At 43.7% G+C, this 16,591-nt stretch overlaps 1 protein-coding gene across 4 annotated transcripts in view; it reads left to right on the forward strand.

The window, feature by feature from the left end:
* LOC115194040 (prominin-1-A) overlaps nt 1-13,311 on the forward strand; it is a 37,003-nt gene extending 23,692 nt beyond the window's left edge. For all 4 annotated transcript variants that reach the window (XM_029753327.1, XM_029753330.1, XM_029753329.1 and 1 more), the window contains exons 10-24: nt 4,804-4,867; nt 5,806-5,962; nt 6,069-6,221; nt 6,398-6,521; nt 6,621-6,709; nt 6,843-6,927; nt 8,049-8,192; nt 8,313-8,381; nt 8,499-8,585; nt 8,786-8,839; nt 8,964-9,044; nt 11,307-11,375; nt 11,655-11,744; nt 11,848-11,960; nt 12,234-13,311. In XM_029753327.1, the coding sequence (XP_029609187.1) occupies nt 4,804-4,867; nt 5,806-5,962; nt 6,069-6,221; nt 6,398-6,521; nt 6,621-6,709; nt 6,843-6,927; nt 8,049-8,192; nt 8,313-8,381; nt 8,499-8,585; nt 8,786-8,839; nt 8,964-9,044; nt 11,307-11,375; nt 11,655-11,744; nt 11,848-11,960; nt 12,234-12,285 (1,431 nt within the window). In that variant the 3' untranslated portion in view covers nt 12,286-13,311. The remainder of the gene's footprint in view (nt 1-4,803; nt 4,868-5,805; nt 5,963-6,068; nt 6,222-6,397; nt 6,522-6,620; nt 6,710-6,842; nt 6,928-8,048; nt 8,193-8,312; nt 8,382-8,498; nt 8,586-8,785; nt 8,840-8,963; nt 9,045-11,306; nt 11,376-11,654; nt 11,745-11,847; nt 11,961-12,233) is intronic.
* The last annotated feature ends 3,280 nt before the right edge of the window (nt 13,312-16,591 follow it).

Here is a 16,591-nt window from a genome sequence, read left to right on the forward strand (position 1 = left end):
GCAAAGCAGTTCGACACATACAACAACACAGAGTTACACATGGAATAAACAAAACATACAGTCAGTAATACAGTCGAAGAAAATCTATATACTGTGTGTGCAAATGAGGTAAAAAAAGGGAGGTAAGGCAATAAATAGGCCATGGTGGCAAAGTAATTACAATATACCAATTAGACACTAGAGTGATTGATGTGCAGAAGATGAATGTGCAAGTAGAGATACAGGGGTGCAAAGGAGCAAGATAAATAAATACAGTATGGGGATGAGGTAGTTGGATGGGCTATTTACAGTTGGGCTATGTACAGGTGCAGTGATCTGTGAGCTGCTCAGACAGCTGGTGCTTAAAGCTAGTGAGGGAAGTAAGAGTCTTCATCTTCAGTGATTTTTTTCAATTAATTCCAGTCATTGGCAGCAGAGAACTGGAAGGAAAGGCGGCCAAAGGAGGAATTGGCTTTGGGGGTGACTAGAGAGATATACCTGGTGGAGAGCGTGCTACGGGTGGGTGCTGCTATGGTGACCAGTGAGCTGAGATAAGGCAGGGCCTTACCTATCAGAGACTTGTAGATGACCTGAAGCCAGTGGGTTTGGCGACGAGTATGAAGCGAGGGCCAGCCAACGAGAGCGTACAGGTCGCAGTGGTGGGGAGTATATGGGGCTTTGGTGACAAAACGGATGGCACTGTGATAGACTGCATCCAATTTGTTGAGTAGAGTGTTGCGGGCTATTTTGTATATGACATCGCCAAAGTCTAGGATCGGTAGGATGGTCAGTTTTACGAGGGTATGTTTGGCAGCATGAGTGAAGGATGCTTCGTTGCGAAATAGGAAGCCGATTCTAGATTTAATTTTGGATTGGAGATGCTTAATGTGAGTCTGGAAGGAGAGTTTACAGTCTAACCAGACACCTAGGTATTTGTAGTTGTCCACATATTCTAAGTCAGAACCGTCCAGAGTAGTGATGCTGGGCGGGCGGGCAGGTGTGGACAGTGATCGGTTGAAGAGCATGCATTTAGTTTTACTTGCATTTAAGTGCAGTTGGAGGCCACAGAAGGAGAGTTGTATGGCATTGAAGCTCGTCTGGAGGTTAGTTAACACAGTGTCCAAAGAAGGGCCAGAAGTACACAAAATGGTGTCGTCTGCGTAGAGGTGGATCAGAGAATCACCAGCAGCAAGAGCGACGTCATTGATGTATACAGAGAAGAGAGTCGGCCCGAGAATTGAACCCTGTGGCACCCCCATAGAGACTGCCAGAGGTCCTGACAACAGGCCCTCTGATTTGACACACTGAACTCTGTCAGAGAAGTAGTTGGTGAACCAGGCGAGGCAATCATTTGAGAAACCAAGGCTGTTGAGTCTGCCGATAAGAATGTAGTGATTGACAGAGTCAAAAGCCTTGGCCAGGTCGATGAATACGGCTGCGCAGTATTGTCTTTTATCGATCGCAGTTATGATATCGTTTAGGACCTTGAGCGTGGCTGAGGTGCACCCATGACCAGCTCTGAAACCAGATTGCATAGCGGAGAAGGTACGGTGGCATTCGAAATGGTCGGTAATCTGTTTGTTAACTTGGCTTTCGAAGACCTTAGAAAGGCAGGGTAGGATAGATATACTGTAAGTCTGTAGCAGTTTGGGTCTAGTGTCTCCCCCTTTGAAGAGGGGGATGACCGCGGCAGCTTTCCAATCTTTGGGAATCTCAGACAATACGAAAGAGAGGTTGGACAGGCTAGTAATAGGGGTTGCAACAATTTCGGCAGATAATTTTAGAAAGAGAGGGTCCAGATTGTCTACCCCGGTTGATTTGTAGGGATCCAGATTTTGCAGCTCTTTCAGAACATCAGCTATCTGGATTTGGGTGAAGGAGAAATGGTGGGGGCTTGGGCGGGTTGCTGTGGAGGGTGCCGGGCAGTTGACTGGGGTAGGGGTAGACAGGTGGAAAGCATGGCCAGTCGTAGAGAAATGCTTATTGAAATTCTCAATTATAGTGGATTTATCGGTAGTGACAGTGTTTCCTAGCCTCAGAGCAGTGGGCAGCTGGAAGGAGGTGCTCTTATTCTCCATGGACTTTTTTGAGTTTGTACTACAGGATGCAAATTTCTGTTTGAAAAAGCTAGCCTTAGCTTTCCTAACTACCTGTGTATATTGGTTCCTAACTTCCCTGAAAAGTTGCATATCACGGGGGCTATTCTATGCTAATGCAGAACGCCACAGGATGTTTTTGTGCTGGTCAAGGGCAGTCAGGTATGGAGTGAACCAATTTATTTTGAATGGAGCATACTTATTTAAGATGTTGAGGAAGGCACTTTTAAAGAATAACCAGGCATCCTCTACTGACGGGATGAGGTCAATGTCATTCCAGGATACCCCGGCCAAGTCGATTAGAAAGGCCTGTTCGATGAAGTGTTTTAGGGAGCGTTTGACAGTGATGAGGGGTGGTCGTTTGACCGCAGACCCATTACTGATGCAGGCAATGAGGCAGTGATCACTGAGATCTTGGTTGAAAACAGCAGAGGTGTATTTGGAGGGTGAGTTAGTTAGGATGATATCTATGAGGTTGCCCGTGTTTACGGATTTGGGGTTGTACCTGGTAGGTTCATTGATAATTTGTGTGAGATTGAGGGCATCAAGCTTAGATTGTAGGATGGTCGGGGTGTTAAGCATGTCCCAGTTCAGGTCACCTAGCAGCACGAGCTCAGAAGATAGATGGGGGGCAATCAATTCACATATGGTGTCCAGGGCACAGCTGGGGGCAGAGGGTGGTCTATAGCAAGCGGCAACGGTGAGAGACTTGTTTCTGGAAAGGTGAATTTTTAGAAGTAGAAGCTCGAATTGTTTTGGTACAGACCTGGATAGTATGACAGAACTCTGCAGGCTTTCTCTGCAGTAGATTGCAACACCGCCACCTTTGGCAGTTCTATCTTGGCGGAAAATGTTATAGTTCAGGATGGAAATTTCAGGGGTTTTGGGGGTTTTTCTAAGCCAGGATTCAGACACGGCTAAGACATCCGGGTTGGCAGAATATGCTAAAGCAGTGAATAAAGCAAACTTCGGGAGTAGGCTTCTAATGTTAACATGCATGAAACCAAGGCTTTACGGTTATAGAAGTCAACAAATGAGAGCACCTGGGGAGTAGGAGTGGAGCTAGGCACTGCAGGTCCTGGATTAACCTCTACATCACCAGAGGAACAGAGGAGAAGTAGGTTAAGGGTATGGCTAAAGGCTATAAGAACTGGCCGTCTAGCTTGTTCGGAACAGAGAGTAAAAGGAGCAGGTTTCTGGGCACGATAGCATAGATTCAAGGCATAATGTACAGACAAAGGTATGGTAGGAAGAGAGTACATTGGAAGTAAACCTAGGCATTGAGTAATGATGAGAGAGATATAGTCTCTAGAGACGTTTAAACCAGGTGATGTCATCGCATATATGGGAGGTGGAACAACATGGTTGGTTAAGGCATATTGAGCAGGGCTAGAAGGCTCTACTGTGAAATAAGACAGTAATCACTAACCAGGACAGCAATAGACAAGGCATATTGATATTAGGGAGATGCATGCGTAGCCAAGTGATCGTATGGGTCCAGTTAGTGGTTGGGCTGGCTGGGGACACGGCCATTCAGACAGTTAGCAGGCCGGGGCTAGCAAGCTAGGAGTTAGCAGGCCGGGGCTAGCAAGCTAGCAGTTAACAGACCGGGGCTAGCAAGCTAGCAGAAGGGCCTTAGAGGGACGTCGCAATGGGGGAGAGTCTGTTTTTGCCTCCTCGTGCGGTGACGTCGATAGACCAGTCGTGTATTAGTAGGGTTCCAAGTTGCAGAGGGGTCCAAGTCCAATTGGCAAAATGGGTATAGTGGTCCAAGAAACTGGCCGATGGATCAGCTAACAGTCCAATATTTGGCATGGGTCCCCAGATCCTCAAAAAGTTATACAGCTGCACCATCGAGAGCATCCTGACCGGTTGCATCACCGCCTGGTATGGCATCTGCTCGGCATCTGACCATAAGGCGCTACAGTGGGTAGTGCGTACGGCCCTGTACATCACAGGGCCAAGCTTATTGCTATCCAGGACCTGTATACTAGGTGGTGTCAGAGGAAGGCCCAAAACATTTTCAAAGATTCCAGTCACCCAAGTCATAGACTGTTCTTTCTACTTCCACGCGGCAAGTGGTACCGGAGCGCCAAGTCTAATTCCAAAAGGCTCCTTAACAGCTCCTACCCCCAAGCCATAAGACTACTGAACAATTAATCAAACGGACACCCGGACTATTTGAATTGACCCCCCCCCCGCTTTTACACTGCTGCTACTCGCTGTTTATCTATGCATAGTCACTTTACCCCTACCTACTTGTACAAATTACCTCAACTAACTCACACGTTGACTCGGTACCAGTACCAACTGTATATAGCCTCATTATTTTATTATTATTAGTAGTATTTTTTACTGTAGTTTATTTAGTAAACATTTTCTTAACTTTATTTTCTTAAAACTGCTTTGTTGGTTAAGGGCTTGTAAGTAAGCATTTCACGGTAAGGTCTTCACATTCGGCGCATGTGACAAATACAATTTGATTTGAGTGTTTGTGTGTGGGGGGGAGAAATACACAATGCACTGAGGTTTACACACAGTTGCAATGGATTAGTGAAGTGTTACTGACATGATACAGTAGTATGCATGGTCCTGTTCTGAGGGGGAAATTGAGATCCATTCTTGTTACTACATTTTTCATGCAAGTCCTCCATTGACTTCTATGCATCATTTATGCTGGGAAACTCCTTGGAGTGTTACTGAGGATGTTTCTGACTGTGTGTGTCAGGGAGAAGACTTCTTTGCCAGTATTCCCCAAAAAGTGACCAACGACACCAAGGACGTGGTACAGAGTGAGTATTCACCTTCAATGTCACTACAACTACTGTGATTATTATTTGAAGAACGATCTGGCCTTAATGGCCATGTACTCTTCTAATCTCCACCTAGCACAGCCAGAAGAGAACTGGGCACCCCTCAGAGCCTGGTTCCTCTAGTTTTTTTCCTAGATTCCTGCCTTTCTAGGGAGATTTTCAAAGCCACCACATCTTGTGGCAGGCCAGGGGGTTGGGTCAAAACGTTTACACAGATCAGACACGGACAGAGTAGGATTAGCTCAGTTTCAAAGGTGTTTATTAAAATAATAGTTCAAAAGAAAAGAACAGGTCTCCCCCCATGAGACCCTCTCCGGGACACCATCTTCTGGGCTCCGGGTCTTGCTGTGTCCTGTGGGGATCAAAAAAACTGAACTCCCTCCTGTTAGGTCTCGAACCGTCCCCAACTGTACGGGAGTCCTTTCTTCCCCCAGTCTCTCTCCTGTGTGCTGCCCTTCTTGCAGCTTTATGGGACTCGTACGGCTGGTGAGCAATCAGCCCTTGATTACTCACCAACCCCAATTAGTCCTGGCTGGAGATCCTGTCAAGACCTGGCACGTCCAGCAGAGGGAGCCATCGCCTTGTGATGTATACTCCGTCTGTCACCAGACCTCGACGAGTCTCCCCCTGGTGGCTGACCTGCTGTACGCCACAATCTGCATTGCTTGCTGCTCTGGGTTTTAGGCTGGGTTTCTGTATAAGCACTTTGTGGAATCTGCTGACTTAAAAATTGCTTTATAAATCAGTTAGATTCAGTTAAACTTCTACCTTGTATAGGTCATTATGCACACCCACACTATCAAGAGTCTATGTCTACTAGCTTTTATAGCCACATCTTATGCTTTAACCTTAACTAAATACCTTTTAAAACTGACCTTGGATCAGTGTCTAGAGGTATATTCATCCTTCTCCCTCAGATGTGAAGCAGCAGCTTGAAGGCATCAAGAGACAAATCTCTGAGGTGAAGGGAAACATCCCTGTCTCTGCCCTCAGAAACATCTCAGACACACTGGGAGAGGCTCAGAGATACATCGGCATGTACTCACAACAGGCAGAGAGGGTAGAGATGATCAGGTAATGAACACGCACACACATACACCCACACGCACACACATACACACACACTGACCTGACAGGACTGAACAGATAAGGTAAAGATCCTCTGTTTTTGTCTCTCTAGGTGGGATGTGTGTATTATCCTGAGCTGTTTAGTTCTCCTGGTTGTAGTGTGTAACCTCCTGGGTCTGTTTTTGGGTCCGGTTGGACTAAGCCCAAAGGACGAGCCAACAGAACGATCCAGCACCGCAGACTGTGGAGGAACCTTCCTCATGGCGTATGTACTGTCACTGTGTGTGTGTGTGTGTGTGTGTGTGTGTGTGTGTGTGTGTGTGTGTGTGTGTGTGTGTGTGTGTGTGTGTGTGTGTGAGCGAGCATCGGCATAAGTGACGCTCGTGCCCTTAACAAAAGTAATCTAGTAAAAGAGTGATCTCAACGTATTTGTGTGTGTAGGGGCGCAGGGCTAAGTTTCCTGTTTTCCTGGCTCTTCATGCTGGTGGTGTTAGTACTGTTTATACTGGGAGGAAATGTCTACACACTGATCTGCCAGCCCTGGCGCAGTGGACAGCTACTACAGGTACACAAACACACTCACACGCCTACACACACTCATATACATCCACACACACAATAGATTAATTGACTCACTGATTGATTGTGTGCCCCCCCTCCCCAGTTTGCTGACACTCCGGGCCTGCTACATGGCTTTAATTTAGGAAAGACACTGGGCCTGAAGAGCAACCTGACATTCACTGAAGTATACAAGTATGTAGAAACATTATAAAGGGTTATACAAATTAAAGATCTGTTTTCTGGTTATTACAAGTCACTCTAAATGTAATGTGGTTTTTGTTCTGCTATTGTGCAATGTAATGATGTATTTGTTGTGTGTTTGTAGGGATTGTGAACAGAACAGGCCTCTATGGACAACACTCCATCTGTATGATCTCATAGACCTCAATGCTTTGCTCAACGTGTCCAAAGTACGACTGTCACAATACGATTTCTATTGTTTCTACTCTGTCACATATGGTTCCTACTCTGTCACGTATGGTTCCTACAGTTTGTACCATGTCACGTATGGTTCCTACTGTTTCTACTCTGTCACGTATGGTTCCTACAGTTTCTACCATGTCACGTATGCTTCCTACTGTTTCTACTCTGCCACGTATGGTTCCTACTGTTTCTACTCTGTCACGTATGGTTCCTACTGTTTCTACTCTGTCACGTATGGTTTTTACTGTTTCTACTCTGTCACGTATGGTTCCTACTGTTTCTACTCTGTCACGTATGGTTCCTACTGTTTCTACTCTGTCACGTATGGTTTTTACTGTTTCTACTCTGTCACGTATGGTTCCTACTGTTTCTAATCTGTCACGTATGGTTTTTACTGTTTCTACTCTGTCACGTATGGTTTTTACTGTTTCTACTCTGTCACGTATGGTTCCTACTGTTTCTACTCTGTCACGTATGGTTTTTACTGTTTCTACTCTGTCACGTATGGTTCCTACTGTTTCTAATCTGTCACGTATGGTTCCTACTGTTTCTAATCTGTCACGTATGGTTCCTACTGTTTTTACTCTGTCACGTATGCTTCCTACTGTTTCTACTCTGTCACGTATGGTTCCTACTGTTTCTACTCTGTCACGTATGGTTCCTACTGTTTCTACTCTGTCACGTATGCTTCCTACTGTTTCTACTCTGCCATGTATGGTTCCTACTATTTCTAATCTGTCACGTATGGTTCCTACTGATTCTACTCTGTCACGTATGGTTCCTACTGTTTCTACTCTGTCACGTATGGTTTCTACTGTTTCTACTCTGTCACGTATGGTTCCTACTGTTTCTACTCTGTCACGTATGGTTTCTAGTCTGTCACGTATGGTTTCTACTCGATCACATATGGTTTTATCTTTTTCTATCACCATATACTGTCTATTGATGATCACTATGAATCACTTTACATGGGGGTTTAATTCCCAAATGAATCATCTTATGTTTCCACTTCCAAATTGGTGTAAAGTCCATATTTTAAATGATCTGCTCTCCTAGGACAATTTTTCTTCTAGTCCTTCTAATTATGTGTTTACCTCTCCCCTCCCAGTACACAGAAGAGATTCAGCAGCACTTTAACAGTAATGAGATCAAACTGTCTACCATCACTCTGCTCACCCATGAGATACGCAAACAGCTACACAGCTTCTCTGACAAGGCCCATGATGTCGACTTCAGGTCTGTCACACAGCAGGTACAAAGTGTGTGCGTGTGTGTGCGCATCTGTGTGACCTTTGGTCTCATAGTTTGTATCGAATTTGAGTATATATTATATCATATGACATACCATAACTGTTTCTACATCTGTTTTTAGATCAACAATATTTCCAGCATTAATCTGGATGAAACAGCAGGCAGGCTAGACCACCTTGCTTCTGCTCAAGTGAGTAGTAAAACCCACTCAGTCATCACCGGATAATGTGATCCTCAGTGTGGACTGTGCATATGGACATTTGTAGAAAGACAGTAATGAGAAGCATGTCCCACCGTCTCCCTCCAGACTGGTGTTAAATTAGAGCTGACACAGGAGGCTACAGACCTGAGAGAGATCCAGTTCTACGTGAACACTGCCATCATCCCACAACTGGTACGTCTGACCAGCCTGGTGCTGTCGGTTTCCGCTCTGGACAACGTCAGCCAAATGTCCCATGCTTGTGGTTGTACTAAATGTACAGCTATCTGAACTATCTATGACTATTTCATCAACTCTTCAGAGGTCATTATTCAGAGCAGAGTCATGTTGTATATACATGTAGATATAGTATCTGTCTGTCTTTTCTGTTTCAGACTCATTTGAACTCCACCATAGATGCCCTCAGTGTCATAGCATCACATATCAATGTGAGTATACTGCAGAATGTTCAGAAAGCATGAGCAACGAGTGTTCTTTCATTAAACTACGTCACAATGTAGCTGTGCAATGCGCGCTCATCCCTCTCTCTTTCTCTCTCCCCCTCTACTTTAGCGCACAGTAGGAGATTTGCTGAGTAAAGTGGGAACAGCTCAAGACTTCCTCAACACTAACACTACACAGATTGTCAAGGCCGTGAGTAACCACACACAAGCACATCCCATCCCATTATGACATCATATGCCACATTTACCGCACTGGGTTTCTTTTCTAGAAAGATAAACCATTTAATCTGGTCCATGACTTCGTGTTCTGTACAGTGAAGAGGGAGAGATGAGTTCTGATGAGTGTGACAAGCACAGCTCTCTGTCTGACTTAGCCTGTAGCAACACAGCCATTACTCACAACTTAGCTCACAAGGCCCACTTCACATACAGTGGGGGAAAAAAGTATTTGATCCCCTGCTGATTTTGTACGTTTGCCCACTGACAAAGAAAGGATCAGTCCATAATTTTAATGGTAGGTTTATTTGAACAGTGAGAGACAGAATAACAACAACAATATCCAGAAAAACGCATGTTAAAAATGTTATAAATTGATTTGCATTTTAATGAGGGAAATAAGTATTTGAACCCCTCTCAATCAAAAAGATTTCTGGATCCCAGGTGTCTTTTATACAGGTAACGAGCTGAGATTAGGAGCACACTCTTAAAGGGAGTGCTCCTAACCGCAGCTTGTTACCTGTAAAAAAGACACCACAGAAGCAATCAATCAATCAGATTCCAAACTCTCCACCATGGCCAAGACCAAAGAGCTCTCCAAGGAAGTCAGGGACAAGATTATAGACCTACACAAGGCTGGAATGGGCTACAAGACCATCGCCAAGCAGCTTGGTGAGAAGGTGACAACATTTGGTGCAATTATTCGCAAATGGAAGAAACACAAAAGAACTGTCAATATCCCTCGGCCTGGGGCTCCATGCAAGATCTCACCTCGTGGAGTTGCAATGATCATGAGAACGGTGAGGAATCAGCCCAGAACTACACGGGAGGATCTTGTCAATGATCTCAAGGCAGCTGGGACCATAGTCACCAAGAAAACAATTGGTAACACACTACGCCGTGAAGGACTGAAATCTTGCAGCGCCCGCAAGGTCCCCCTGCTCAAGAATACATATACATGCCCGTCTGAAGTTTGCCAATTAACATCTGAATGACTCAGAGGACAACTGGTGAAAGTGTTGTGGTCAGATGAGACCAAAATGGAGCTCTTTGACATCAACTCAACTCGCCGTGTTTGGAGGAGGAGGAATGCTGCCTATGACCCCAAGAACACCATCTCCACCGTCAAACATGGAGGTGGAAACATGCTTTGGGGGTGTTTTTCTGCTAAGGGGACAGGACAACTTCACCGCATCAAAGGGACGATGGACGGGGCCATGTACCGTCAAATATTGGGTGAGAACCTCCTTCCCTCAGCCAGGGCGTTGAAAATGGGACGTGGATGGGTATTCCAGCATGACAATGACCCAAAACACACGGCCAAGGCAACAAAGGAGTGGCTCAAGAAGAAGCACATTAAGGTCCTGGAGTGGCCTAGCCAGTCTCCAGACCTTAATCCCATAGAAAATCTGTGGAGGGAGCTGAAGGTTCGAGTTGCCAAACGTCAGCCTCGAAACCTTCATGACTTGGAGAAGATCTGCAAAGAGGAGTGGGACAAAATCCCTCCTGAGATGCTTGCAAACCTGGTGGCCAACTACAAGAAACGTCTGACCTCTGTGATTGCCAACAAGGGTTTTGCCACCAAATACTAAGTCATGTTTTGCAGAGGGGTCAAATACTTATTTCCCTCATTAAAATGCAAATCATTTTATAACATTTTTGACATGCGTTTTTCTGGATTTTTTTGTTGTTATTCTGTCTCTCACTGTTCAAATAAACCTACTATTAAAATTATAGACTGATCATTTCTTTGTAAGTGGGCAAACGTACAAAATCAGCAGGGGATCAAATACTTTTTCCCCCCACTGTAGTTACAGGGAAGTCCACCTGATCCTCTGCTGCAAACCTCCACTGACTCTCATGACTTCTGAGTGTATCGAATTTACATGTGTCTCTCTCTCTCTCTCTCTCTCTCTCTGTCTCTCTCTGTCTCTCTGTCTCTCTGCCTCTCTGTCCCTCTCTCTGTCCCTCTCTCTGTCCCTCTCTCTGTCCCTCTCTCTGCCCCTCTCTCTGCCCCTCTCTCTCTCTGCCTCTCTCTCTGCCTCTCTCTCTCTCTCTGCCTCTCTCTCTCTCTCTCTCTCTCTCTCTCTCTCTCTGCCTCTCTCTCTCTCTCTCTCTCTCCCTCTCTCTCTCTCTCTCTCTCTGCCTCTCTCTCTCTGCCTCTCTCTCTCTGCCTCTCTCTCTCTCTCTCTCTCTCTCTCTCTCTCTGCCTCTCTCTCTCTCTCTCTCTCCTCAGGAGAGTAGGGAGTTCCTAGACTGTCAGATGGGGTACTTCACGGCGTATGCTGACTGGGCTAATTTCACGGTGTGTTCACTTAGTGTACTACTATTACTGTACCAATGCATTACTCTACCGTGTGTGTGTTTGGTTTCGTTTTAGGTTCCTATATTTGTGTGTGTGGTTTAGCCTCAACCATACGTGTAAGAATGTGTGGTTGTGGTTGATCATCTTCTGTTGACACGGCCTGGGTTTTAGGCTGGGTATCTGCAAAGCACTTTGTGACAACTTCTGATATGAAAAGGGCTTTATAAAATACAATTGATTGATACATTTGATTGATACTTCTGTGTGTGTGTTTTGTAGATCACTCAACAGGTTGGTCTTTGTGGCCCAGTGGCAGAAGCTATGGTCTCAGCTGAGGTTATAGTCTGCTCAAACATGGTGCAATCTCTGGTGAGAAAACTATTACACGCAGAGAGAGAGAGAGAGAGAGAGAAAAGGATTCACTGTGCTAATCTAACATTGTTTATTAACCTAAATGTGTGTGTTTGTCCAGAATGCATTCTGGTTCAGTCTGGGCTGGTGTATGATCTTCCTGGTCCCCAGCATCATCTTCTCCATCAATCTGGCCAAGTTCTACAGAAGGATGAAGCACAGTGATATCTACGAGTGAGTAGCTAAGATATTTACACACATACATCCGATGATTGTACTTGGGTACTGGGTGGGCCCCATATCCCCTTTCCCCATATCATCTTATCTTCTTATTCAATACGATATAACAGGATAAACTGATCCTTTGTCAGCACTACTACTGCGAGACTCTTTGTGAATACGGGCCCAGGACACTATGATTGATTGAAACGTTGTTGCAATAAAGGTGGTATGGGACCAAGATACAAACTCTTTTTTTTTTTTCTTGTTTCATCTTTCTCCCCACAGCAACCACATAGCCATGAACATCATCCCCCGAGCCCAAGTCCAACCCTACTGAGCTGAGGGAAAGAGGACTGGCCAGGACTGTTACTGCTGTCAGGGACTACAACCATGACTGTATCACAACTCCCTGACAAAGGATCATGGAACATTTCAAACATAACTCTGTCACCTAAATAATAATTTGTTCTTAACTGACTTGCCTAGTTAAATAAAGGTTAACTAAATAAATAAATAAAAAAGAAACCTTCATAGAAATCAAATGATTGTCACTACCAGGACTCTGGCACCCCTACCTAAAGCTACTACATGGAACATTCTAAACAGGACTAAACACAATCACATGGTGTATTTCAATAAGGAAGTGGTACTCTCCCTCATTGATGGACTGAAACGGAGGAGCGATCTCACTCACTCAATTAAAGGACAGAGGAACTGTTTTCTGGAGACGGCATATGTGCCACACATGCACCTCATATTTCCATGCTGTGTGTCAGGAATTAAAGGCCACACTCTCAATGTCTGACACGCGCGAGCACACACACACACACACACACACACACACACACTTCCTCTCAGGAGTGTAGCAGGATAAAATGCAATCTACATAAACTCAACATTTCCCAAATGTGGTTCATGATATCTAATGGATTCACTGTATGTATATAACACTGTATGTTTTCAACCAATATTTTTGGTTTGAATGTACCATAAAGAACATCACTGGTATTTTTTATATTTTAAAGGATTTCGTTATGGGAAATGGGACTAACCCTGCTAGTACCACGTGGATAATGATATATTTGATACAGTATATATGAAATCAAATAGGGTAGGTATTCAATTTAATGTTTATGATCATTTCATTGTGAGTTTTTTAAAATCTTTTTTTAGTTGTAATTTTAAAAAAAAAAATAATTATACTGACTGAAATATGTGATTCTGCTATGATAAAATGTTGTGCCAAATAATGATTAGGATGTTTATATGTTACGAAGCACTTTATTAGGTCTGTTTATGTATTTACATTTTTTTTTTAGCATTGTGCAAATTACTCTAATTAAAGAATTGCTGCTGATAGAGATGATTGTGTGTTAGCTAATTCTTTCTCAAATGTGTCACTGTTAGTACTTTGTACTATAGCATGTTTCTGATAGGATAGCATCAACGGCCAACAGAAACGAGTTCTGCATTAGATTGTTGTTTACAGGATGCAATCTAAAAATGGAACAAATCAATCGATGCGTGTAGTTTTACAGCACAGATCCACCTGAAACAGTGAACACAGCCTCTCAGCATCACAATGGGGGAGAGAGGGAGGTGGGGGAGGAGAGGGGGATGGAATCATGGATATCAGGGGTGGAATTTGAACCCAAATGACGGATCTGCAGTTTTCTAGCCTCTTGGAGCAGCCTTGCTCTCTCTCACCCTCAGTCCTCTCTCTCCACAGCAGGATTTTCTAACTGAGATACAGTCCCCATTGTCTTCAGGCTGTTGGCATCATTCCAAGGGCTCCTCGACTGAGAGTGCAGACTACAATCTGACGCAAGACAATGAGTGGGTGCCTCCGCCACCCTTGTCCTCTGTGCACCTCCCTGCCCTCCCACCATTCTCTCTCTTCTCCATAGACGCACACACACAGTTCCATAGCCATGACAATAAGGAGTGGTGCTGCTCAGCAGACATGGTATAGTCATTCTTCTCATAGTTAACACACAGGAGAAACACAACGTTTAACCAACTGCACTGGTTCACACACAAGGCTGTGTGTAGCTCTAAAAGAGATTGTCATTGCTGGGCTATGGCCATATTGAGGTTAAAATCCAAAGCTATGGGAGCAGTGGGTCATGTGTCTTGAATGTAACTCCTAGTAAATGTAGTATTTCCTCCATTTCTGTGACTGGTCTGTTTGAGCTATCTTGCCAACTCCTATGGCACAAACAGATCTAGTACCAGGCTAGTTTAAACAAAGGGTAACAACAATGTTTTTGAAATTCGGAGTGAACAGAACAACCTGTGGGAATCTTAACCACATCACTATGTTATAATGATCTTGTAAACTTTGCAAGCTTGCACATAATATGGTTATCTGGAACGCACCCAATTACACAACTACTGTAGTTAGCCTGGGTACCTGACTGTTTCTGCTGTTAGAAACACTACATTGTTGCCTTGGCAAGACAACGACCAGTTAGCGTAAATCAGAAATAGCCTGACAAAATACTATACAATCCAATCAAACAGTTTATTCCAAAATAGCAAACATACACAAACAGAGACCATGTTGAAGTTGTAACTTTGATTTAATAACACATGTATGTTGCATTCATTCATAAATACCCAAACATTTTGTGTCTGTGTGGCTGAAAATTAAAAACTGCAGGACAGTTTTCAGAACTGATCGGAAAATAAACATTTTGATAACAGGCAATACAAATGGGGAACTCAGCCTGTCAAAATGGAGCAAAGGCAAATAACAAAGACTTCCTTTTAAGAGCACATTCACCTGGAGCGGCAGGTAGCCTAGTGGTTAGAGCATTGGGCCAGTAACTGAAAGGTTGCTGAATTGCATCCCTGAGCTGACAAGGTAAAAATCTGTCGTTCTGCCCCTGAACAAGGCAGTCAACCCACTGTTTCCCCGGTAGGTCATCATTGAAAATAAGAATTTGTTCTTAACTGACTTTCCTAGTTAAATAAAGGTTCAATTTAAAAAACCTGTCTGGATTGAACAGTAGGATACTAGGCAATGGGATTTTCTGTTATTGTCATGTTCTAAAGCTTTACACATCCATTCAAGTCATTGAGCCATCTTATCCTACTGGTTTCAGTTTCATTCTGGCACAAGCTTCACTTATTGATCAGTCAATGTCAATGATTGGCCATGTAGAATATAATAGAATAAAATAAAAGCATAGGTTTGGTGTAATAACCCGTATTTACACTAGCCCTATGCTGTTTAATCTATGTGGGGTATTTCCTTGAACCACTTAAACGAAAAGGATGGAGAAATTGGGCAGAGAACAAATTCATCTTTGGCTCTCAGAGCAGGCGACCAGTTTTTCCTGGCTGAGTTATGTGATCAGGAAAAGCTCATCGCCCCGTCTCACACACATCCCATGGTCACCATCCCATGGTCCTGACTGCTGTATCTATAGCGATGGTGGTGACGGCATTAGAGCAGATATGTGTGAGGATCAGCAGCTCTCTGAAGGAACTCAGTCTGTCCAGTAGCATTCTGGAGTCTCACTGTGTCTGCTTCAGCAGGCCACATTTGGTGAGCGCAGCATTCAGTCGGTTAGGCTATATTATCAATTTACAGGATATAGTGCCTTCAGAAAGTATTAACACCCCTTGACTTTTTCCACATTTTGTTTTATTACAGCCTGAATTTAAAATGGATTGAATAGAGATTTTCTGTTACTGGTCTACACACAACCCATAAAGTCAACGTGAAATTATGTTTTTAGACATTTTTTACAAATTCATAAAAAATGTAAATCTGAAATGTCTTGTGTCAATAAGTATTCAATTCCTTTGTTCTGACAAGCCTAAATACATTCAGGAGTAAAAATGTGCTTACCAAGTCACATAGTAAGTTGCATGGACTCATTCTGTGTGCAATAATAGTGTTTAACATGCTTTTTGAATGACTACCTCATCTCAATACCCACATACAGATAGTTGTTACCGTCCCACAGTAGAGCAGTGAATTTTAAACACAGATTCAACCACAAAGACCAGGGATGTTTTCAAATGCCTTGCAAAGGGCACCTTATTGGTAAAAAATTTTTTAAAGCAGACATTGAATATCCCTTTGAGCATGGTGAAGTTATTAATTACATTTTGAATGGTGTATCCATATACCCAGTCACTACAAAGATACAGGTGTCCTTCCTAACTCAGTTGGGGAAAGGAAGGAAATCGCTCAGGGATTTCACCATGAGGCCAATAATGAAAACAGTTACAGAGATGAATGGCTGTGATAGGTGAAAATGAGGATGGATCAATAATACTAACCTGAATGACAGTGAAAAGAAGGAAGCCTGTACAAAATAAATATATTCCAAGACATGGATCCTGTTTGCAATAAGGTACTAAAGTAAAACTGGAAAAAAATAGGCAAAGACATGAACTATTGGCCCTGAATACAAAGCTTTATGTTTGGGGCAAATCCAACACAACACGTCACTGAGTACCACTAGTCATATTGTCAAGCATGGTGGTGGCTGCATCATGTTATGGGTATGCTTGTCATCGGCAAGGACTAGGGAGATTAGGATTAAAAGAAACGGAATAGAGCTAAGCACAGGCAAAATCCTTGAGAAAAGCCTGGTTCAGTCTGCTTTCCAGTAGACAAATTCACC

This window comes from Salmo trutta, chromosome 5 (assembly GCF_901001165.1).
Source record: "Salmo trutta chromosome 5, fSalTru1.1, whole genome shotgun sequence".
NCBI lineage: Eukaryota > Metazoa > Chordata > Actinopteri > Salmoniformes > Salmonidae > Salmo > Salmo trutta.